Consider the following 23,938-nt stretch of genomic DNA (forward strand, 5'->3'; position numbering starts at 1 on the left):
CAGCAATGTCTGTGTACCTGTTTGTTTGTGTACCTGTGTGAGCACGAGTGGTGTACGCATGCGTGAAATTGGAACGAGAGAAGTATGTGACATGGCTGCCACCTGCTGGACGCAAATCCAACTTCTGACTGTCTAGGTTCGCTAAAGAAGGAAAGGCCGAGCCAAAATAATAATGAAAAAATAGTTCTCAGCGACACGGATTGATATCCATAATAAAGCTAATCTGACGGAGCAGAGAGAGAGAAGAGAGAGAGAGAGAGAGAGAGAGAGAGAGAGAGAGAGAGAGAGAGAGAGAGGAGGGGGGAGAGAGGGGAGTTGCACCACTCGGTTCACATAGGTGTGATTTTTTTTATACGTCAGAGGGAGAGAGAGAGCAAGACATTACCTCAGATAGTGTAAGTATTATTATTAAGGCATGCCTACTGGTGGGGAACTGTGCTCTAGTAAGCGCCCAACTCTAGTATTAACTGAGCTGGAGGCAGAGTAACAGAGGACATGTGTGAGTGTGTTACTGACTCATCATGGATGATGGTGGGTCCGTCGCGGCTCGCAGCCTCCTCCTTGATGACGTTGATGAGCTCAAAGGTGCTGCTGATGGGCGCGTCGGGGTTGGGCCACTTGGGGCACTGAAAGTGACGCACCTCTAATACATAGTCATCCTGACACACACGGACACACACGGACACACACACACAGTGTGGAGGGCAGAAAACATTGTACATGTAATTAATGTTAATACATAAATACAATACTTTTCACATGCTTCACGTACATTAAAAAAAAATAACACCCGTGTGAACCGAGTGGTGCAACTCCCCTCCCCCCTCCCCCCATCTCTCTCTCTCTCTCATTAGCAGGCAACAGTGCAGCACTCTCTCTCTGTTTCTGGCACAACAGTGCCCCTACTGGTACTCATACTGGTGCTCATTAACCAACACATAGGTGAACCACACATAGGTGAACCACACATAGGTGAACAACACATAGGTGAACCACACATAGGTGAACCACACATAGGTGAACAACACATAGGTGAACCACACATAGGTGAACAACACATAGGTGAACACATAGGTGAACACGGACATTGCTGTTCCTTGGAGTGGTTGCACCACTCAAAAAAAGCACACCATTTCCCACAAACCCCTGTTTATTAGCATTTGTTTTGTTTCAATGATAGCATTTTGTTGGCATGTCTGCATTTCCCTAAAATACTGCAAACATCAATGTTCAAAACGAAACTGGAATGAGAATGGAAATAAAAAGAAATCCACCTGTGTGGCCTCCAGGATGAAGTCATGGATGCTGATCTGCTCTTCATTGGACAGACACAGGCGGTCTTTGCTGATGAGCGTAACAGTGAAGGCTTCGCAGTTCATGGCCTCCTCTCTACTAGGCCAGTACACAAACTCATCCTCCGCCTGTGCGTCCAGAGACGAGAGACAAAGACAGAGAGAGACAGAAACAGAGTCAGAGAGTGACAGGGACAGAGAGACAGAGACAGAGACGAGAGACAAAGACAGAGAGAGACAGAGACAGAGTCAGAGAGTGACAGGGACAGAGAGACAGAGACAGAGACGAGAGACAAAGACGGAGAGAGACAAAGACAGAGTCAGAGAGTGACAGGGACAGAGAGACAGAGACAGAGACGAGAGACAAAGACAGAGAGAGACAGAGACAGAGAGAGAGAGACAGAGACGAGAGACAGGGAAAAAGAGAGATACAGAGACGAGAGACAGGGAAAAAGAGAGATACAGAGACGAGAGTCAGAGATTGACAGGGACAGAGACAGGGACAGAGAGAGAGAGAGAGAGACAGAGACGAGAGACAAAGACAGAGAGAGACAGAGACAGAGACGAGAGACAGGGACAGAGAGACAGAGACAGAGACGAGAGACAGAGTGTGACAGGGACAGAGAGAGAGACAGAGAGAGATGTGTTAGGTTGACTGCAGATTTGAACATAGAAATGAATTGTACCGTGTGACGTGTGTATGTAGGCCTCGAACAACTGTTCCCTACACTACTTCCCGTAGCCCAATATCTCCCCACATGCTTTCTGAAATGGTACCGTTTCATCATATAAGCATCATATTGTTATGATGCTTATATGCAACACTTCGGCTACAAAAACTGAATTATGAAAGGACGACAATGGAAATACAGTAGTCTACATGTAACTACAGAAATGCATATATGCTACTTGCAGCATGTTTCCACAATGGAAACATGCCGCTGGCTACAGAAACAAGCCACCGAGGGCTTTATTGCGTTGTATTGTACAAGTATAGCCTACATTGCCGACCTACTTAACGAACAACTTCATAATCATACTTGAGTTGCTGAATTCAGCGTTGTGTGATGCGTTCCTTCTTCTCCTGCAGAGAGAGAGAGTGTGTGTGTGTGTGTGTGTGTGTGTGTGTGTGTGTGTGTGTGTGTGTGTGTGTGTGTGTGTGTGTGTGTGTGTTCAATGAGACGTGTTGGTGACGGTGGTCTGGGACAGATCGAGGAATGGGGAGGCGGGGGAACGGGGAGGGGGGGGGAGCTATGGAAGTAGTGTAGGGAACAGTCGTTCGCGTCTAGGCCCATGTGGTGTGTGTGTGTGCGTGTGTGTGTGCGTACATGCGTGTGTGTATTTACTCACCAGTCCTTGGTTGGCTGGCAGCATGACGATGATCTGTGCGTTGTGGTCCCAGATCATTCTCCAGAAGTCTTTTGTGGTGTGAGGCAGAGGATGTTGGGTAATGATGAACTCGTTGCTCCTGTAGTAACCCTGCCGTGTCACAAATAAACAGCACTTGACACACGACCACGCTACCTCAGACTAACCGACTTGAATTGGCTGAAAACAAATCAAACGTGTAATCGTGAGTAATTATTAGCTCTAATTATATCACTGGTGTCACTTAATCGCACATCACTCTTGCGGGTGTTCTGTTTATTTGTCCTTGTATTGTATTGTATTGTATGTGTTTTTATATGGATAGTTTTATCGTCATTTTGAAGAGCCTGCTCAGGGACTACAGATGGAAATTAGCTTCTGGCTGACTCTGGCCCATTAACATGGATGTGAAAACTGACGTGTTGATAAATGAGTATTGTCCCCGTCAAATAAAGAAATACATAAATTACAATGTACAATGTATTTAATGTGCTTAGGTTTTAAAAACACTGCCAACAAAACAAATCCAGTTAATAATGCATCCCCTTAGATAGCATTTCTGTAGACTTAGATAGCATCTGATACAGACTTATAGCATGTTATGTAGACAGCACTATAATTGCATTGTATATAGTCATAGCACGCCATAGTACATATGTATAGCATAGTAGTATATATATATAGTTTATATGTATAGTCTCATAATATAGATATTCCACTGTTACTTTCTTAGCTTACGCATGTTTTATGATAAATGCTTTTTTGTGATGTATTCCCATGCTTTTGTTCTTGCTTATTGTAAGTCGCTCTGGATTAAGAGCGTCTGCTAAATGCCTAAATTGTAAATTGTAAATTGTAATTGGAATATTAGTTTCCAATTAGCTTGAAAGACGTAAGCAAGCTTTCACTGACTTAGTTAGAAGTAATGGAAATCTACTTCAGAATGGATGCAGATAACATTTAAAATGGCCCCAGTAGACATCCCACTTGTTGTGCACTCTATGGAGACCTGAGTTATTGTCCCCAGCTGGGTTCACCGAGACGGAGAGCGTGTTAAATTAATATATATATAATATATTATATATTATATATAATATATTATATATTATATTCTAGCAGTGACTGACTGAGATATCGAGCGTGCGTCCGCAACTGGTTGTGGCCCCCATCAAGTGACCTTTTGACCAATGCGGCCCTCGCCCCAAGTTCAGTTCGACACCTCTGGTGTTAATGATCAACAGAGGGATAGGAGTACTGTGGGTACACACACCATGATGTAAGATGCGTTGATGTAATCGGTGCCTTTGATGCCGGGCAAAGGTGCCAGGCCTACTCTTGCACGCTCCGCTGTTGAGGGAGGGGAAGGAAGACAGACACACAGACAGACAGACAGAATTGATCAATTATGTCAGAAAAGCTGCATGCCCCGACAGGTTGAAGAGAGTTCTCAGTGTATTACTGGTAATTTTCAGAGAAATAACTTCCAACATTTGTTGTATAACAGCAACTGCATATGAACTGAGATTGGAGAAAGGAATTATTGAAAACAATACAATATCTAATCAGTATTTTCCCCACATATACATTATATTTCATGCATAAACATTTCCAGATGGAGATAATGCATTGTTAATTTAATGCATTGTGGCCTAGCTTAGTGTGTGTGTGTGTGTGTGTGTGTGTGTACGTTCATCGTCTCATGACAACCCTATATTATTTGTGACAATATGTTTGTTGATTAAAGTGTACACACTGCAAGCTGATAATCACTGTAGAAATAATTGCAAGTCCCCATCACTCATAGACCCCTATTGTTTGTTGAACCTTTTTCTTCCTGACAGTTATTAGTTTCCATTGTTTACCTACTGCTGTGGGAGACAATTTGATTTCAGATTTAATAAGCATGAAATCGATGCGAGACTCACATGGCACCACAGAGGAATTTCGATTCTTCTCTTTGTTGCACTCCTTCTGAGCGTTGAAGCACTCAACGAATCTGGCATTGCACTGCGTTACCAGCTAGAGACAGAGACGGAGAAATTAAAACAAATCATTAAAGAGATACCTGATTAACCCACATCTAATTACTCCCCAAAACAAACAACCACGTGAAACCCAGCACCTCAATTCTGGGGTCATAATAGCATTCAGGAAAATGTGTAATAACATTCAAGAAAATGTGTAATAACATTCAGGAAAATGTGTAATAACATTCAGGAAAATGTGCAGATCTACTGGGTACTACGGGCAAATTTTTTGATATAATATTTACTTTCTGCCAACTACAGGTAGTGTAGCCACTGTTACTTTAACTTTGAACTTGAGTTTGTTTATTATGCTTCTGTACGGCTTGGTTTCAGAGGCGGTTGCAGAACGCAAACACAAAATGTTAGTGAACTGGAGGAATGGGCTAAATATGCCACAGGAATATACCGTCAGAAGCCGGTTCCTGGCTACGCATCACTTTTGCAACAGCTCATAATAACTTGAATAATTCTAATAGTCATTAAATAGAATTTGTAGAAACCATTCATATTACTTTTGTTGAACTATTTTCTAGTTTGAATTGTTTATTTCATACAGTTGACAGTTTGTGAATTAATCATTTTGAGCGCAGCCGTATATTTATAGGTAGTTTATAAATCAAAATAAATGCTAAATAGTTTGCCAACGAAACCACTTCTGTTGTACGTGATGCCAGTCACTCAAACCAACATCCCCACTGACCCTCCATAGAAGAGATCGGGAAACAAATAAACAAAGCACGGAACAAAACAAAAGAAAGTATATTCTTCAGAAGCAGCATTAACAAACAATCAATTTAAATCCCATTTCGACTGCAAAAATATATTAGCATGACAATAAGAGCCCCCCCCCCCCCCCCCCGAGAACCCATGGACTCAAACTGCGCAGCGCACGTGATGATAAAAGAGAGACAATTAGCATCCTCTGCTTGTTGCTCAGAACCTCCCCGATCTGCCTCCCACACTCACCTGAACACGCCCCCCCAGCCTGAGCCAGCCACCATCATGCCTCTTGTTACTGTGACTATGGTGGCAGTCGATAGCTTCCACACTGCTGGGACATCACACATGCATAATTATGAAGCTGTGTGAGTCTTACGTCTGCCGTCTAGCTTGGCTTGACTTGTGTGGTGTTCAATAATTATGCTGCTGCACTGATGCGGGTTAGGTAGGTACAGGTAGGTCGGTGCGTTAAGAGTTCATTGATTTGCTTCGCTTCTGTGGGGTTGTCACAATTCCTGCTTCTCAATGCGGAGTCCGTGGATGCCCAGGGATCCTTGAGGGGACCCCGCCCCCCCCCAGCTAAATGACTGATCGTTAGGAAGCAAATGGACCCTTACATGTCTTACATTTACGGGTACATTTTGTTCCCTTTGTACACTCCCATGGTGACTTAACCCATTCTGACCTGAGATCAGATTCTAAAAATGTCTTCTACATCCTGACAGTTTTCCATTCTGACCTGAGGTCAGATTCTAAAAATGTCTTCTATGTCAGTCGCTCTTCGATTTTTCAAAAATAGCAGACCTACAAGCTCGTAGCGTGCCACTCGGTGGCGCGCTATGAGCTTGTAGATCTGCTATTTTTCAATAGCTAAAGCACGACATGATGCTGACACCAAAATGGGTTAATGGGTATAGTCAAATGGCGGTCCGTGGCCTAATGCATAATTGCATATCAAACTGGGGTCCTAAATAAAAAAGGTTGAGAATCACTGTACAGTACATGCTCCGTCGGCACTTGTGTGCCGCTGAAATATGGTGATGTATCGATCCCAAATTATGTTAAAGGAGGACTTCACCGCAAAAAAATTACTTATTTTCTCTCAATTACACACCCCTTGAATTGATTTTGTGCATTCCCGAGTCAATAATTCAACGACCAGGCTGCCACTGTGTCTCCTACCGCGCAGCGGGCCAAAGAAGTACTCCTTTAATATGGAATAGTGACTATAGGAGGATTTCATTGTTGTATTATGCCCGTCATTTAACCCATTCTGAACGGGAACCCATTTTGGTGTTAGCATCATGTTATGCTTTAAGCTATTGAAAAATAGCAGATCTACAAGCTCATAGCGGTAAATGTCCAAGCCTTGCTCGTCTCCAGCCCCCCCCCACCACCAGGCAATGACCTCCTCCTCCGACTCCTCTCTCACCTTGAACTGTTTGTCCAGACACGTTCGGCCACCGTGGCCCGGCGTGAAGATGCTGTTGACGTAGCTGTACAGCTGGCCGGCCGCCACCTCCGTCTCCTTGCCCAGAATGGCCTCCATCAAGGCGTCGTGGATGAAGATGTACTGCTCCTGTGTTGTGGGCCATTTTGACAAGACATAAGACACGGAGACAGGGCTCACATTAGGAATGCACTATACTGCATGTCAGCCATGCCCAAACCTGTGGGGGCCGAGAGGACTTTGGAAAGAGGGCCACCAAATAATTGTTATGTTTGTTATTATGATCCGAGCCGGAGAACACAAGCTATAAAATAAACATGCTTTTGGAAATGCACACGGCCCTGCACCCGTCCAGTGTTGTTTTCGTCGACTAAAACTAAGAAGAAAAATGTCCGTCGACTACCTTTTTTCACTGATGAAAACGACGCGTTGTGAGCTTGTAGATCGGCTATTTTCAGCAAATGTAAAATCGGTCATTACGACGGCATCGAGGCCCGCCGAAATACATGTTAGTCGACTAAATCACCTGTAGATTAAGTCGACTAAAATCTCATGACATTTAGTCGACTAAAACTAAACTAAAACTAAAACATTCCAGGTGACTAAAATGTGACTAAAACGAAGTGAAAACTATTCAAGAGACTTTGACTAAAACTAAAATAGAAATGTGTTGCCAATCCCATCTGACAGGTGGATGTGTGGGCCGCGAACGCCTTTGACATTTGTGGGCCTTGATCCAGAAAGTTGGAAACCACTGCGGCACCATTTACCATGCATAGTGTATGCATACACGCATAAAATACAGGTGCATATAATATATGCACCTGTATTTTATGCGTGTATGCATACACTATGCATGGTAAATGGTGCCGCATGCGCACGCACACACACGCACACACCTCCAACTTGTAAATAATTAAACAAAAAAGATGCAGTGTGCATTTTAGATTTGAATACAATGAAAGCCAAATGCTTTAGCTCAATACTGGCTGCATTCCGTGTTATTTCCGCGGACAAACAGGCAGTGAACAGAATTTGACTGAGCTGCAGGACAGAGATAAGATATATGGATGCAAGCAGGAAGGGAACGGCTGCCTCGACTCCTCGGGCGCACAGAGAATTGTTGCCGTTTTTCTGCCCAAACAGCCGGTGGAGATGAACATAACATGTTGAGAGCACAATATAGCTGTCATTTCCAAAACAGAGATATCCACTCTTTTTGAAAACAAAATGGGCCAGCAAAACTCAGCAAGGAATAAAAAACTTAAGTCGGTATATATATATATTTGTTTTTGTCATCTCCTTGCTCTTGCGGTGGGGAAATAAGTGGGATTTCCAGATTTATACAATGTATGGTGAATATAGTAATGCATTATGCATTTTGTCTTTACAAATCGTTCATAAATTATGTGCATGTACATTGTGCACGACATGTGCATGCGTAAACATACACCTGTGCGGTGCACGCCCCTGCTTGTTACCACTAACCACAATTTCAACATTTTAGGATGATTTTCAACCTTTTTGTCATTTCTTACAAGCTCCCCCAACACGTCATGCTGCGGCAAGTTGTGAGCTTGTAGATCGGCTATTTCCATGCATGGCATTGGTGTGTAACCAAGTAAAGAAAAATCAGACATAACTCCAAACCCAACCCCTAAAAATAACCTCTAAATATATCATCTTAACCCTAACCTGAAACTTTGCCCAATTGTAAGCCCAGTGTAACTAATAGAACCTTTTTAACCATGCATAAAACAGCCATTTATTTCTCTTAAATATCTATTGTACATAAATGTACATGTCCACTTCTCAAATTATACTATACTTGTGGGGACACTTGGGGCCCTCAGAAGTATAGTAATACGAGTACACTCACACTCACACACACACACACACACACACACACACACACACACACACACACACACACACACACACACACACACACACACACACACACACACACACACACACACACACACACACACACACACACACACACACTCACTTACCTCGGTCTGGACTAGGTAGTTGCGCTGTGTGCGGATGTGCTTCAGGAAGCCGAGCACGTTGACCGTGCTCTTGTCTTTGATCTGCTTCAGCATGCTGTCGATGACGATGTATGTCCCGGTCCGACCCACTCCGGCACTGCAGGACACAAGCACCACAACCAATGAGTCCAATCACTGCAAGCCACTGAAGACACAAAGCACTACTAACACATTCTGACCTGAGATCAGATTCTAAAAATGTCTTCTACATCCTGACAGTTTTCCATTCTGACGCGAAAAACATCTTCTACGTCAGTCGTTCTTAGATTTTTCAAAAATAGCAGACCTACAAGCTCGTAGCGCGCCACTCGGTGGCGCGCTATGAGCTTGTAGGTCTGCTATTTTTGAAATAGCTAAAGCATAACGTAATGCTAACACCAAAAGGGGTTCCCGCCCCAAAATGGGTTAAAGCACACAGAAGGTTCAAAGATACAGTATAGTAGCTTCAAAGTGTTATGGGCTCGAGTCTGACTGATGTGGATCCCAGTCATCTTGTTTCTGGAGAGGCCATACTGTACAGCAGTGTTGTTTTCGTCGACTAAAACTAAGACTAAAAATGTCCGTCGACAACCTTTTTTCAATGACTAAAACGAAATAAAAACGAATCTATGATGACTAAAACTAAGACTAAATATACTGAAAATTTCGTCAACAAATAAAAACTAGACTAAAATGTTAGGAAGGGACTAGTGGACAAGAGATCCAGTTTTATGCTGAAAATAGCAGATCTACAATATCGCAACGCGCCGCGATATTGTAGATCTGCTATTTTCAGCATGCAACCAAAGTGTAAAATATGTCATTACAAAGACATCAAGGCCTGTCAAAACACATTTTAGTCGACTAAATCAACTGTAGATTTAGTCGACTAAAATCGTATGACATATAAACACTAGAACATTCCAGGTGACTAAGTGAAAACTATTCAAGAGACAACGACTAAAACTAAAATAGAAATTTGCTGCCAAAAACAACACTGACTGTAAGTCAGCTGGTTCTCAAACGTTTTCAAGTCAAGGACCCTCAGACTGATATGGACTTTGCCGCGGACCCCGCATTTCCATCTGGAAATGTTTTAGGCCATGCAGGGAGTGACCCCCAGGACATTTGAGATTTTTCAAAACAATTAATTTTTTTTTTGCAGATGCACAAGATCGCAGCAAAACAATGAAAATAGCTGACCTATACAAGCTCACAACACGTCACACTCACAACGTGATGTGTTGAGAGATTGTAGATCAGCCATTTTTCCTACTTTCACTCGTCACTCTTGTATGATGTAGTGGGGCATTAATTAACTTTTTTTTTATTTCATTAAGTTGAAAAATGGAAATACGAGGTTTCTGGCAGACAGCAATGATATCGCAACAAAAACAAGTAACTGGTAATTGGCCCTCACAAAGACAGGAGTACAAGAGCACACACACACACACACACACACACACACACACACCCCCGTGTCTGGTTGGCTTGCCGGGTAATGAGCAGGAATATCCCGGTGTGTGGTGGTACAAAATGGAGGTAATGAGCGAGAGAGAGAGTGGTATTACGCTCGCCTACTGTATACGTGTATTTGTGTGGCTTCAAACCAGGCGTGGAGATGTCTCAGATTGTCTCAGATGATTATCTATCTCATTGCGGTACAGATGATAGCAAAGAGCCTCACACTCGCTCCCCAGGGGGGGGGGGGGGGCACCCACACTGGACAATTACCCGCTATTTCCCAGCCTGTCATGCAGCCAAAGTTCCCTTAAATACAAGCTGGCAACCATGGTTTGGTTCAGCATTTGCTGACAGAATTGTAGCGGTCATACAGCTGTAAATTGGGAAAAGAGTGCAGTAACAGGCACTTACTCTAGGCATATCATTTAAAGCTCCATGTTGTGTGCGTTTATAAAAAAGTATGCATATATATATTTTTTCCCCCTGCTGCATAAGGAGAAGAGACTGGAGCAGCACGGACATTTAGAGCCTTTTATTTAGGTGCCGAGTATACAAACGACTAACGTTTCGACCTTGCGGTCTTCATCAGAGTCATGATATATATTTTTTCCCATTGCACAGTGGTAGGAATCTTGACGCAGGTGTGCATTTTGTGGCATCTTTGGTCTTTGGCTTCTCAAGGGAACGTTCAAATGATGTTAAAATCCCCCAGTGGAGAGAGAGGCCTCACCTGCAATGGACAAGCACGGGGCCCATGTCGGCGGTCTGGGCAGCCGACGACCTGCGGACGAAGGTGAGGACGGGCAGGGTGTACTCGGGGACGCCCATGTCGGGCCACTGGGTGTAGTGGTACTGCAGCACCGTGCGCTCGCCGCTCTGAGCGCGGCCCTTGGGGTTGCTCTTGGAGCCCTGGACGGAGTCAAGGTCAAGGTCAACTTTATTGTCCACAAGGGAAATTTGTCTTGGGCTTTCTCCACCAGCTATACAGCCACACATAAAACATCAATGACAACACAGAATACATTACAGAGGAAGACACAACACACAAGGAGGCGAAGGAACAGATGGATTGGTGAAGCATTAAAAAAAAAAAAAAACATTTATATAAACATTATGTTATACCGAGTGGCACGCTACGAGCTTGTAGGTCTGCTATTTTTGAAAAATCGTGAAAATATTTATTTCAGAAAACTGGAGGATTTGGAAGATTCTTTTTAAATGTTGAGGTCAGGCCTATCTTATGGGTGTCATAGATTAACTTCTTATTTGCTCAAAATGGAGGTCTTTCCTGTCTGGTCATTAAAAGTCCAGGCCCCTCCCTCCCTCCCCTTTTTGACTTTAGTCCCTGTCTCCACTTTTTGACTTTGGTCCCTGTCTCCCCTTTTTGACTTTGGTCCCTGTCTCACCTTTTTGACTTTAGTCCCTGTCTCACTTTTTTGACTTTGGTCCCTGTCTCCCCTTTTTGACTTTGGTCCCTGTCTCCCCTTTTTGACTTTGGTCCCTGTCTCCCCTTTTTGACTTTGGTCCCTGTCTCCCCTTTTTGACTTTGGTCCCTGTCTCCCCTTTTTGACTTTGGTCCCTCCCTCCCCTTTTTGACTTTGGTCCCTGTCTCCACTTTTTGACTTTGGTCCCTGTCTCCCCTTTTTGACTGTGGTCCCTCCCTCCCCTTTTTGACTTTAGTCCCTGTCTCCACTTTTTGACTTTGGTCCCTGTCTCCCCTTTTTGACTTTGGTCCCTGTCTCCACTTTTTGACTTTGGTCCCTGTCTCCCCTTTTTGACTTTGGTCCCTGTCTCCACTTTTTGACTTTGGTCCCTGTCTCCCCTTTTTGACTTTGGTCCCTGTCTCCCCTTTTTGACTTTGGTCCCTGTCTCACTTTTTTGACTTTGGTCCCTGTCTCCCCTTTTTGACTTTGGTCCCTGTCTCCCCTTTTTGACTTTGGTCCCTGTCTCCCCTTTTTGACTTTGGTCCCCGTCTCCCCTTTTTGACTTTGGTCCCTGTCTCCCCTTTTTGACTTTGGTCCCTGTCTCCCCTTTTTGACTTTGGTCCCTGTCTCCCCTTTTTGACTTTGGTCCCTGTCTCCCCTTTTTGACTTTGGTCCCTGTCTCACCTTTTTGACTTTGGTCCCTGTCTCCCCTTTTTTGACTTTGGTCCCTGTCTCCCCTTTTTGACTTTGGTCCCTGTCTCCCCTTTTTGACTTTGGTCCCTGTCTCCCCTTTTTGACTTTGGTCCCTGTCTCCCCTTTTTGACTTTGGTCCCTGTCTCCCCTTTTTGACTTTGGTCCCTGTCTCACCTTTTTGACTTTGGTCCCTGTCTCCCCTTTTTTGACTTTGGTCCCTGTCTCCCCTTTTTGACTTTGGTCCCTGTCTCCCCTTTTTGACTTTGGTCCCTGTCTCCCCTTTTTTGACTTTGGTCCCTGTCTCACCTTTTTGACTTTGGTGTTGCGCATGGTGAAACGACGGACGGTGTAGCACGCGTGCACTTTGGTGCTCCTCAGCGTGACCACGATGTTGCCGTACTCCTCGCTGTTCTCCGTGGGCCAATACTGATCACATTTTCTCTGCAGGTGAACACACACACACACACACACACACACACACACACACACACACACACACACACACACAGTCAGTCAGTCAGTCACACATTAGTACACTGCTGCATTATGTCACTAATCTATGATTAGTTAATGTATGAGATTGTGTTTTGTGTATGTCTGTGTGTGTGCGTGTGAGTTTGTGTGTGTGCGCGCGTGCGTGTGCACTGTACATACTCTGCCTTTCTCCACTAGGTTGGTTATCATAACGATAATGCCCGTGTTCTGTTCCCACATCATCCGCCAGAAGTCTTCAAAGGTGGATTTCAGAGGACCTTGGGCAGCGATGTAAGCCTTGGGCTTATTATAACCCTGAGAAATGAAAGGGGGAGAGAGAGAGAGAGAGAGAGAGAGAGAGAGAGAGAGAGAGAGAGAGTCAGTGATATTTTTATATGCACAGAAATAAATCACAAACACGGTTATTTATACAATCAGAGAACAGCCATGGCCGTAGTTTTCAAAACACAGAAAGTGTTCGTTCATCATCAAAATCCAGTGGTTCTCAAAGCATTCCATTTCAAAGACCCTCAAGAGTATAAACATTGAGCTGTAATGAGAACCACTGCTCATAGTTCACTGATTGGTCCTGGATTCAGCCGGCAAATCAACTCAATTGATTCACACTGGAAGCAATAATAATATCAATAAGATGTCTAATATCTTGTAGCAGAAACACAGCCGTATACGCACACAGTATAATAGAGTAAACATCTTCCAAAGGGTCCACTCACATCCACATAGTTGGCGTTAATGTAATCTGTATGTTTGGAGTCCTTCCCAGCCAGGGGACGAAGCTTCACTCTGCTGTGGTCATCTGGTGGAGAGACACACACACACACACACACACACACACACACACACGCATTTGTACACACATCTGCTGACAAATGAAATACCGGTAGGTAAACTGACCCAATAGCTACTGTACACAGAGCGTGTTTGCTGCACCTGCTCTCCTGCCAGTGTGACTGAATCCATGGCACTATAACGTGGCCTTTGTCATACTGACATGACCCTCAAGACTGGTTTTCAACGCTTTTGTCAGTTGAACAAGATGGAAGTATCCATGTGGATACAAGTGACATACCGGCAAACATAAAACATACGTTCTACCTACTTGTAGAAATGTGGCCCTGGCCCCTGATCAGTCTAGCGATTTGCAATAGCTCTCCGTGCGTGCGCGCGCTCGCACGCACGCACGCACGCACGCACGCACGCACGCACGCACGCTACTTGGCGGCTCGGCCCCTAGGACGCCATAAAGATACGTTATTTCTGTAGAGCATCACGTCACATAAAACAGCTCTGTTGCCAAAGCATAAATTAAGCTTTAGGCTCACCGCGGCCGAGCAGCCGGCCAACAAGCTGGCGTGCCACTCTGCGCTTTACACTTTGAAGTGTGTGAACTATATTGAATGTGGACTTCACAGCGCTGAGTGCAGCGTTGAGTACCCACTGTTTCAGTGGGTCGGGACCCATGTGTGGGTCGCAGACACATTGTTATGGGTCCCCTTCGTTTTTGTTTCCTACATTTGGTTTTTAGTTGGCATATTAGCTATCATTTCAAAACATTTTCCAAAAAAACATTCCCAAAAAAGCAAAACCTTCCATGAATTAATAACAAAATCCAATGATATTTTTTCCAGTAATGTCATGAAGATATGAAAGAAAACAAATCTAAGATCTATACTAGAGTACTCACAGGCCACTATGTTGATGTATCTGTTCTTGTGCTTGTTGTCAGGGTGGTTTGAGTGTTCCGATGTGATCTTCATGTCTGCTGTGCACCGCTGCACCTCCTGAGGACACACACACACACACACACACACACACACAAACATATTTTTATACTTTTGTTGCACCACTCAGTTCACATTCTTTTTACAACTGCTTCCGACTGCTTGAAAGGCACTCGTGATACGTCTAGTACGACTGTCTGCAGCCACTGGGCGGCCAACTGCATGCCGTCAGGAGCATCTCAGAGGTACAGTAATGGCTGGAGGAGACATCTCCCACCCAGCTGGGGTAATGTCTTTATGTAATGTGATATCAATACAACCCAATAGTGTAATAAAAATAATGATATTCAATTACATCTATATAAAACCAAGAGTCGGCCGTCGGACCCACGGTTCTCCAGAACCACCACAAAAGGCTATGCTCAGGCTCTAGCTGCCAGTGGGCCTAATCAGCCTAAATCCCCTCACCTGTGCAATTTCCAGCCTCTGCCTCAGCCAATTGATTGGCCTACTTAACCAGTCCACTTTTCACAGTCAGTCAGCCCTCTTCAGACACAGGCAGATACAGAGATCTCCATGTGGGACACAGGCAGACAGTTAAAACGGGTGCTATGACAAGTTGACAACGGGTATTATTATAGGTTCCCAAGTTGCACCGTTCTCAAGTAGGCCAGTAGCCGACGGGCACGTACAGGTCTAGTTCAATATTAATGGTTTGTGTAACATGTCGCGCATTAGAAGGACATTCTAAGCCTTAGAATGTCCATTGTGTCCATCTAATCCCTTAGAATCTAAGGGGTTAGAAGGACACAATGAACTGGTATATATACAGTATACAGTGTCCTTGTGGATATTAAATATCCTTATGGATGTAAGTAAGTACTGTATGTCCAAGTGGCTTATTTTCGGTATCAGCCAAGCAACGAGGTCACGCATCCCCCTACAAGGTGCTAGATCAGCAGTATCTATCTATATTGCAGCGGTGGAGCACCACACCTAGCGCCAGCTCCCACTCCTTATCGTATGTCTTCGTCATTCAAGCCGTGCCAAAATATGCTGAGCTAGATACAGTTATAGACAGACATCATAAAGACTATAATTACTGAATGAATGAATGAACCACTGGTCCACATAATGAAATAAAATAAATCCATACGATACACAGCTTATTGCTCCTCCGCTGTTATCTAAAGTGAATGACAAATGAACCCTGCTTGAATCTTGGAACGTTTAAAACCTGCACCTAGACTGGGTCTAAGTGTACTTCTCCAAGCTTCCCACACTGTCCCACTATAACTGCGGTGCGCAGTGGGCCCCCTCTCCCTGGGTCTGGCCAGACAACGGATGTGTGTCAACTTTAAATATCTGGTGTTGCAACCGGCTGTTGACTGCTAGCTCAGCATGGCGGGGTGGGGGTGGGGGGTCCGGTGGAGAACACACACACATTACACAGACACTGCATTTGGCTCTGACCCCTCGCCGTCAACTCAACCGGGGGGCTTTCACGGGCTTCCCGCCACCCCGCTTTATAGCGCTATTAAATGTCTATTTTGTCATACTATAACCAGAGATGGGATGCCTTTATTTTGGGAATCGTTCATGGAACTATCGGGGTTATCGTGTGTGTGTGTCGTCAGCAAGCATGGTGCAGGGGAGAGGTTATAGGGGTGGGGGTGGTGTAACTGAGACCGGTACGCCGACCACCTGAGACGCATTCATGCGCACACGCACACGCACACACACACACACACACACACACACACACACACACACACACACACACACACACACACACACACACACACACACACACACACACACACACACACACACACACACACACACACACACACACCCCCGCTTTGGGTGTGTTACCAGTTAGGGGATCAAATTTATAGCATGACGGGAAAAGCAGGGATGGGGTCTTTGGGAAGGGGGGGGGGGACCACTTTGGGTTCCATCTGCCAACCATGTCAGCTGTCCTGCCCAACAGGCGAAACATGGAACACATGTATACAGGCACAGCCACACGCTATGCACACACAGCCCTAATTTGTATGTACACTATTTATGTATTCATTTATTTACATGACAATGCACATTAATCAACAGGTCAGTTGCAGTTCCCTGAGCAGGCTGTTACAAAGGGCTGATAACAGTATACATACAAAAACAAGTAAACATAGTATAGTATAGGGGACAGAACAATTACAGTGAAATGTGAGAAGTGACACCAGTGACAAATGGAGCCGATAGTAATTACCCACCTCTTACTGTAAGGCTACATTTGAAGTTCAAATAGTTGGTGGTCGATCTCTTACTTTGGTAGGGAGTCAATATTCCAGTGATAGGAAGCACGTTTTTACCAAACACACGACTACATCTGGACGGCACTTTGCACGTAGTTATACCCTTGTTACTCTGGCACCACTTTCCCTTCCATCTAGGATTGTTTCATTGTTGATATGTTTCAGTGGTGGAGGTGCAAGCCCATTTAAAAACGGAAAAGTGAGACAAGCATCTGCAAAATGTTTAAAGCTAAATACATTCTACTTTTGAACCCTACCGACCAGTGACCACTCTTCAGTTTGACAACCCTGCATGACCCCACACAGTACACAGCCAGCGGTGTAAAGTAACTAAGTAAATTTACTTAATTTTGAGGCATTTTTACCATAGGCCTATATAGTACATTTGGGCCATTTGAAAATAGCCGATCTACAAGCTCACAATGTGTTGCAATGCTACGCAGTGTGAGCTTGTAGATCTGCCATTTTCAAAATATTGTTATACTTGTTATATTTGAATTTTTTGAATGGGACATTCTGCACAATGAGTACTTTTACTTTTGGTACTTACTTTGAATTCCGGACCTTTACTTGTAACAAAATATTTCTATATTATAGTATTTTACTTTTACTGAAGTAAAACATGCGAGTACTTTTTTCCCCACCACTGTGCACAACACACATCCCCCAACACACAGTAGTACATGAACACAGCACATAACACATAGTAGTACACAACCCAGCACAGTACAGTACACAGACATTCAGCTTCTCCCCAGCACTCAAAGGCTAGAGTTGACACTCAAAGGCTAGAGTTGACAGGACTTGGATCAGTGGTGGGGCCCCCGGGCTGGACAAAACCCCTTTGCCAGGATCCAGAAATGTTCAAGTTGAGATGAGGATAGAAGTGGGAAGTGTGTGTTGTGTTTTATATATAGTGTGTGCGTGTACGTGTGTGCGCGCGCGTGTGTGTGTGCGTGCAATGGATGGAACAGAGAGTTGGGTGGTGGGGACGGAGTTATTTCAATTCAGAAGAAGAGGACGACGAGAGGGCCTCCTCCTCAGAGCATGCCCCCCCAGTGTCCATCAACCCATAGCCCCGGCAACGTGCTCCGCTTTCCCGATGAAGTAAGTTGAAGGGTCCAAAAAAACCCTCAGGCTCCCCCTGCCCGCTCGTTCAGCGAAGGAATTCAGAGAGGTCAGAGATGGAAGAAAACAAACGACAAGGGCGGGGGGGGGGGGGGGAAGACAGAGCATCTCCGTCTGGCGGAAACCTTGCAAGCTCAAATCGTGTTCACGACATGGTGTCAAATCTTTTGATGTATAGTACGGTATATATTTCTGTGGGACTTCTTCCTTCTAAAAAAAATCACACCCGTGTGAACTGAGTGGTGCGCTACAAGCTTGTAGGTCTGCTATTTATTTATTTTAATCGAAGAACGACTGACATTTTTAGAATCTGATCTCAGGTCAGAGTGGGTTAATCAGACCAGTGTGTGTCCAGTGGGAACCTCGTATGAATCTGATCTCAGGTCAGAATGGGTTAATCAGACCAGTGTGTGTCCAGTGGAAACCTCGTATGAATCTGATCTCAGGTCAGAATGCGTTTAAAAACAACACAAAAGCACATTCCACCTGGGACTGTCCCAGGAGGATCAGCTGGCAGTCGCGCCGCAACCTGCTCGGTCACATTCTTCCATGTGTTTGAAAAGCCGCTAACCTAGCCCTCAGCATCTGATGAAACAGTGTGTGCTTGTTCAGCAAGTACCATGTACACTACAGTACTGTGGCTCTAACCTAGATAGCCCCGAGCATCAGATAAAACAGTGTGTGCTTGTACAGCATGTACAGTACCAGTGTGTGTCCAGTGGAAACCTCGTATGAATCTCAGGTCAGAATGGGTTAATGTGCATGTGAACCACTGTAAATCATAATGTTATACCCCAACCGTCTGGGCACCTGTAGGCTGCTGAGCCAGCCTCCAGGAAGAAACCCCGAAATACAAAGGGAAGACATCATTGGACATGACATAACCACACCAAGGGGTCTAATGAAGTACTGTCACCTCATAAACACATGACATAACCACACCAAGGGGTCTAATGAAGTACTGTCACTTCATAAACACATGACATAACCACACCAAGGGGTCTAATGAAGTACTGTCACTTCATAAACACATGACATAAAAACCACACCAAGGGGTCTAATGAAGTACTGTCACTTCATAAACAAGTGAAGAACTGGTAAGAAATACAAAAATCACAGCACTCCGTCTTTAAGAAGGTATGTGGGGAAACGTCGTTCTGTGTAAGTATGGAAGCGACAGATTGACAACATTCTGTGGACTTAATTCCCACAACATACCAAAACTAAAACTAAACTAAACTAAAACACGGATTAATCGGTATGGAATGTTCGGCATGGATTTATTTTTCCCCCCAGTGATCAGTGTGATCATCATGTTACAGTAAGAAAACGGCCGGTCCGGAATTCACCTTTAACAAAATAATTTCAGTCTTGACCATATTTACTTTTCTGCCCCAAAAGTGTATTGCACAGAGAAGGTGGGGTCCTGAGACCTTTCCCACCATGCAGCATAGTCCCTCAACAACACAAAACAGCCTGTGTGTCGGTCAGTAGGAAATGGTTTTTCCATATTTTCACTACAGTTGGAGACCTCGCACGCCACGGCAGTGGACGTTTCGGTCCATGGGAATAGCACCGCTCCTAACAGAGCGCGTTAGCCAGAACTCTGCATAGAAAACAGGTACCATTATGATGTACTATGGGTTTCCTCGCTGCACCATCATAAGAAATGTGATGTAAACGAGTCAAAGATATCTCCAGCACCATCTGGCCTGGCAGTGAAGAGCACATACACACACGTGCAAGCTAGCGCACACACACACACACACACGTGCAAGCGCGCGCGCACACACACACACACACACACACACACACACACACACACACACACACACACACACACACACACACACACACACACACACACACACACACACACACACACACACACACACACACACACACACACACACACACACACACACACACACACACACACACACACACGTGCAAGCTGTCATTCTGTTCTGCTTTTGTGAGGACATTATCCATCAACTTGATGAGGATGGATAGTTAGGATAATAGCCTGATTATAAATAACAGCCTGCTTGGATAGTAAAGAACCAAATGTAATGCGTTCAGAAGCCATACAGAGGTTAAACACAGCCACTTACCTCAAAATCGTCCGAGAAGCCATGCTGGTTGTTGGAGTACAGTTCAGAGATGTGTTTGATGAACTGTTTGACTGGAATCGCCTCCATGTCATCTGTGTAAGAGGCAGAGAGAACACAGTTATAGGCACATATCAATCCAACAGCAATGTTCTCTTGAGCAAGGCACTTAACTCTCTTCCCTTCTTCCAGCAACTACTGTTGTCAGCTCAGCCATTAAAGAATGTAGCCGTACCCAGATGTGTACTGTATAGCGCTGCGTGTGTGTAATTGTATATGCGTTTGGAAGGGCGTAGCTGCATAAGAGCATGCAGTCTGCCCTGGGTAAATAAGGATACGATAAATGAATGGGTGTTGAGAGCTGTGCCGTTCTCTGGTTTGAGGGCGGTAAATACTCAGCAGGTGCTAGTAAAAAATACCCTGTCGGCTCCGATTCACAAATATCGTGAGCTGCTGTTCAGGTCAGGTCAGCACGCTTCAGCGGACTAATGCTGTGGTGTCCATGACAGTCGTCAAATGGCCAAAACAAAAGACTAATTATGTTAGGATAATTATAATATGATATACAGGTACCTATAAGGCTGGCTGAAATATAAACAACCAGTTGGTCGTTTGTGCTGGGTTGCCCCTGTAACAATCAAAGTAGCAATTGAACCCGTGTGTGAAAAGCCTCGTAAACCAATGCACGGAACGGCAGCTGTCTTTGATGGCAACCTGAGAGGTGATTGCAATCAAATAGCAGTTGATTATTAAATGACAACCGTGGCCAACTGATTTGTGGGCTTGTGTGGCCCACAAATTAAACACCACTGCACGTCCCTTGTACAGATACCGACAGATACAGACGAAATGTGAGCGTTGACACGAGTCAAGCGTCATATATGTCACCACCAACAATCACGTGAATAATAATAATGTCATCTGTGATGACAATAGATATATGGCTTGACATTTCTTGTCAGAACATACCTGACGACTGACATTTTTAGAATCTGATCTCAGGTCAGAATGGGTTAATCAGACCAGTGTGTGTCCAGTGGAAACCTCGTATGAATCTGATCTCAGGTCAGAATGGGTTAAGAAAGGTGTCTGTGGTTGTGATCGCTGGGAGAAAAATGTCATCCGTCACGTATGGTCCACGTGTCAACAGAAACTGAGACCTCGGACACATGTTGTCCCTTCGACGGCAACATCAACCCATTCTGACCTGAGATCAGATTCTAACACACAGAAGAATGGTGGTTCTTTAACGCATTTTCTGACCTGAGATCAGATTCTAAAAATGTCTTAAATCCTGACAGTTTAAAAAAAATAGCAGACCTACAAGCTCGTAGTGCGCCACTCGGTGGCGCGCTATGAGCTTGTAGATCTGCTATTTTTCAATAGCTAAAGCACGACATGATGCCAACACCAAAACGGGTTCCCGGCCCAAAATGAGTTAAGTGGTGCAACCACTTCCTTAAGTGACTATGTGTGTGGGTGGGTGGGTGCGTGGCTGGGCGCGTCTGAGCACGAAAACAGCATGGTTGTTTTTCACCACCTGTGTGCAACCTAACACACACACACAAACACACACACCAGTACAGTACAGTACAGTGACAGTACAGTACAGTAGAGGGACCCCCACACGGTAACTCTGTCATTTCTCAACCGTTTCGGACGTGGGGCGGCTCGCCGGAATCGGGCCGGCAACCTAGGTGCGTTCCTGAACCCCCCCCCCCCCGGGGGACCCCCACACGGAGTTGCACCACTTACAGTGCCTTCGGAATGTATTCACACCCCTTCACTTTTACCACATTTTGTTTTGTTACAGCCTCATTTCAAAATGGATTAAATTCGTTTTTTTCCTCATCAATCTACACACAATACCCCATAATGATGAAGTGAAAAAGGTTTTCTCAAATATTTTGTTAATTTATAAAAAATAAGAAACTGGAAAAACACATGTACATAAAGTATTCACACTCTTGACTTAGTACCAAGTTGAGGCACCTTTGGCAGCAATTACAGCCTTAACACTTTTTGGGAATGATCCTACAAGCTTGGCACACTTGAATTTGGGGTATTCTCACACTTTTCCTCTGCAGATCCTCTCAAGCTCTGTCAGGTTAGACGGGGAGCGTCGCTGCACAGCTATTTTCAGGTGCTTCCAGAGATGCTCAATGGGGTTCAAGTCTGGGCTCTGGCTGGGCCACTCAAGGACTTCCACAGAGTTGTCCTAAAACCAATCCTTCGTTATCTTAGCTGTGTGCTTGGGGTCGTTGTCCTGTTGGAAGGTGAATCGTTGACCAAGTCGGAGGTCCTGAGCGCTCTGGAGCAGGTTTTCATCCATAATGTCTGTACACTGCTCCATTTATCTTTCCCTTCATCCTGAGAAGTCTCCCAGTTCCTGCCGTTGAAAAACATCCCCACAGCATGATGCTGCCACCACCATGCTTCACCGTAGGGATGGTATTTGCCAGGTGATGAGTGGTGCCTGGTTTCCTCCAGACCGACGCCTCTCCTCAATAAAAGGCACATGACAGCCGGGCGTCACAGCGCACGTTTGCCAAAAGGCACCTAAATGACTCTCAGACCATTATTAACAAGATTCTCTTGTCTGATGAAACCAAAATAGAGCTTTTTGGCCTGAATGCCAAGCGTTACGTCTGGAGGAAACCAGGCACAGCTCATCACCTGGCAAATACCATCCTTACGGTGAAGCATGGTGGTGGCAGCATCATGCTGTGGGGAGAACAAGTCTCCCAGGAACTGGGAGACTTGTCAGGATAGAGGGAAAGATAAATGGAGCAGTGTACAGAATCATCCTGGATAAAAACCTGCTCCAGAGCGCTCAGGACCTCCGACTTGGTCAACGATTCACCTTCCAACAGGACAACGACCCCAAGCACACAGCTAAGATAACGAAGGATTGGTTTTAGGACAACTCTGTGAAAGTCCTTGAGTGGCCCAGCCAGAGCCCAGACTTGAACCCCATTGAGCATCTCTGGAAGGACCTGAAAATAGCTGTGCAGCGACGCTCCCCGTCTAACCTGACAGAGCTTGAGAGGATCTGCAGAGAAAAAGGGGGAAAATACCCCCAAAAAAAGTGTGCCAAGCTTGTAGGATCATTCCCAAAAAGTATTAAGGCTGTAATTGCTTCCAAAGGTGCCTCAACTTAGTACTAAGTCAAGAGTGTGAATACTTATGTACATGTGTTTTTCCAGCTTCTTATTTTTTATAAATTAACAAAATATTTGAGAAAACCTTTTTCACTTCATCATTATGGGGTATTGTGTGTAGATTGATGAGGAAAAAAACAAATTTAATCCATTTTGAAATGAGGCTGTAACAAAACAAAATGTGGTAAAAGTGAAGGGGTGTGAATACTTTCCGAAGGCACTGTACTTCACACGGGTGTGATTTTTAACCACTTGAACCCCGGCATCCCTACTCGGGGGAGGGGTGAAAATTAGGCACAACTAGCAGATCGACAAGCTCACAGCACGTTGCTTTGCAGCTAAATGAGTTAGTTGTGCTTATTGGTGAACCTTATGGAAGAACTGGCTCAGAGAAATAGACGGTGTATTCCTTTATGGATATCTATAACATCCCAGAGGACTGTTTGGGTACATCTATTCTATACTTAGCCTTATAGGCTATATGTGACACAAAATAACTCATACATTGCAACGTGCTTGTAAAGAAATACAGTTACCACGTA

General features: G+C 44.7%; 1 protein-coding gene across 1 annotated transcript in view; it reads right to left on the reverse strand.

Annotated features, from left to right (window-relative positions):
• Nucleotides 1-440: 440 nt before the first annotated feature.
• The window catches only part of LOC310862978 (receptor-type tyrosine-protein phosphatase gamma-like), a gene marked incomplete at its 3' end in the record, with an annotated part of 434,985 nt that continues 411,487 nt past the window's right edge, over nucleotides 441-23,938 (reverse strand). The window contains 13 exon segments of the mRNA XM_083771100.1: nucleotides 441-659; nucleotides 1,275-1,421; nucleotides 2,643-2,771; nucleotides 3,931-4,007; nucleotides 4,586-4,679; nucleotides 6,840-6,986; nucleotides 8,873-9,008; nucleotides 11,085-11,263; nucleotides 12,778-12,912; nucleotides 13,126-13,260; nucleotides 13,680-13,762; nucleotides 14,651-14,747; nucleotides 20,239-20,330. Of these exon segments, the coding sequence (XP_083627226.1) occupies nucleotides 441-659; nucleotides 1,275-1,421; nucleotides 2,643-2,771; nucleotides 3,931-4,007; nucleotides 4,586-4,679; nucleotides 6,840-6,986; nucleotides 8,873-9,008; nucleotides 11,085-11,263; nucleotides 12,778-12,912; nucleotides 13,126-13,260; nucleotides 13,680-13,762; nucleotides 14,651-14,747; nucleotides 20,239-20,330 (1,670 nt within the window).

The sequence above is a fragment of the Protomyctophum parallelum genome (genome assembly GCF_964188405.1).
Source record: "Protomyctophum parallelum genome assembly, chromosome: 8".
In the NCBI taxonomy this organism is placed as follows: domain Eukaryota; kingdom Metazoa; phylum Chordata; class Actinopteri; order Myctophiformes; family Myctophidae; genus Protomyctophum; species Protomyctophum parallelum.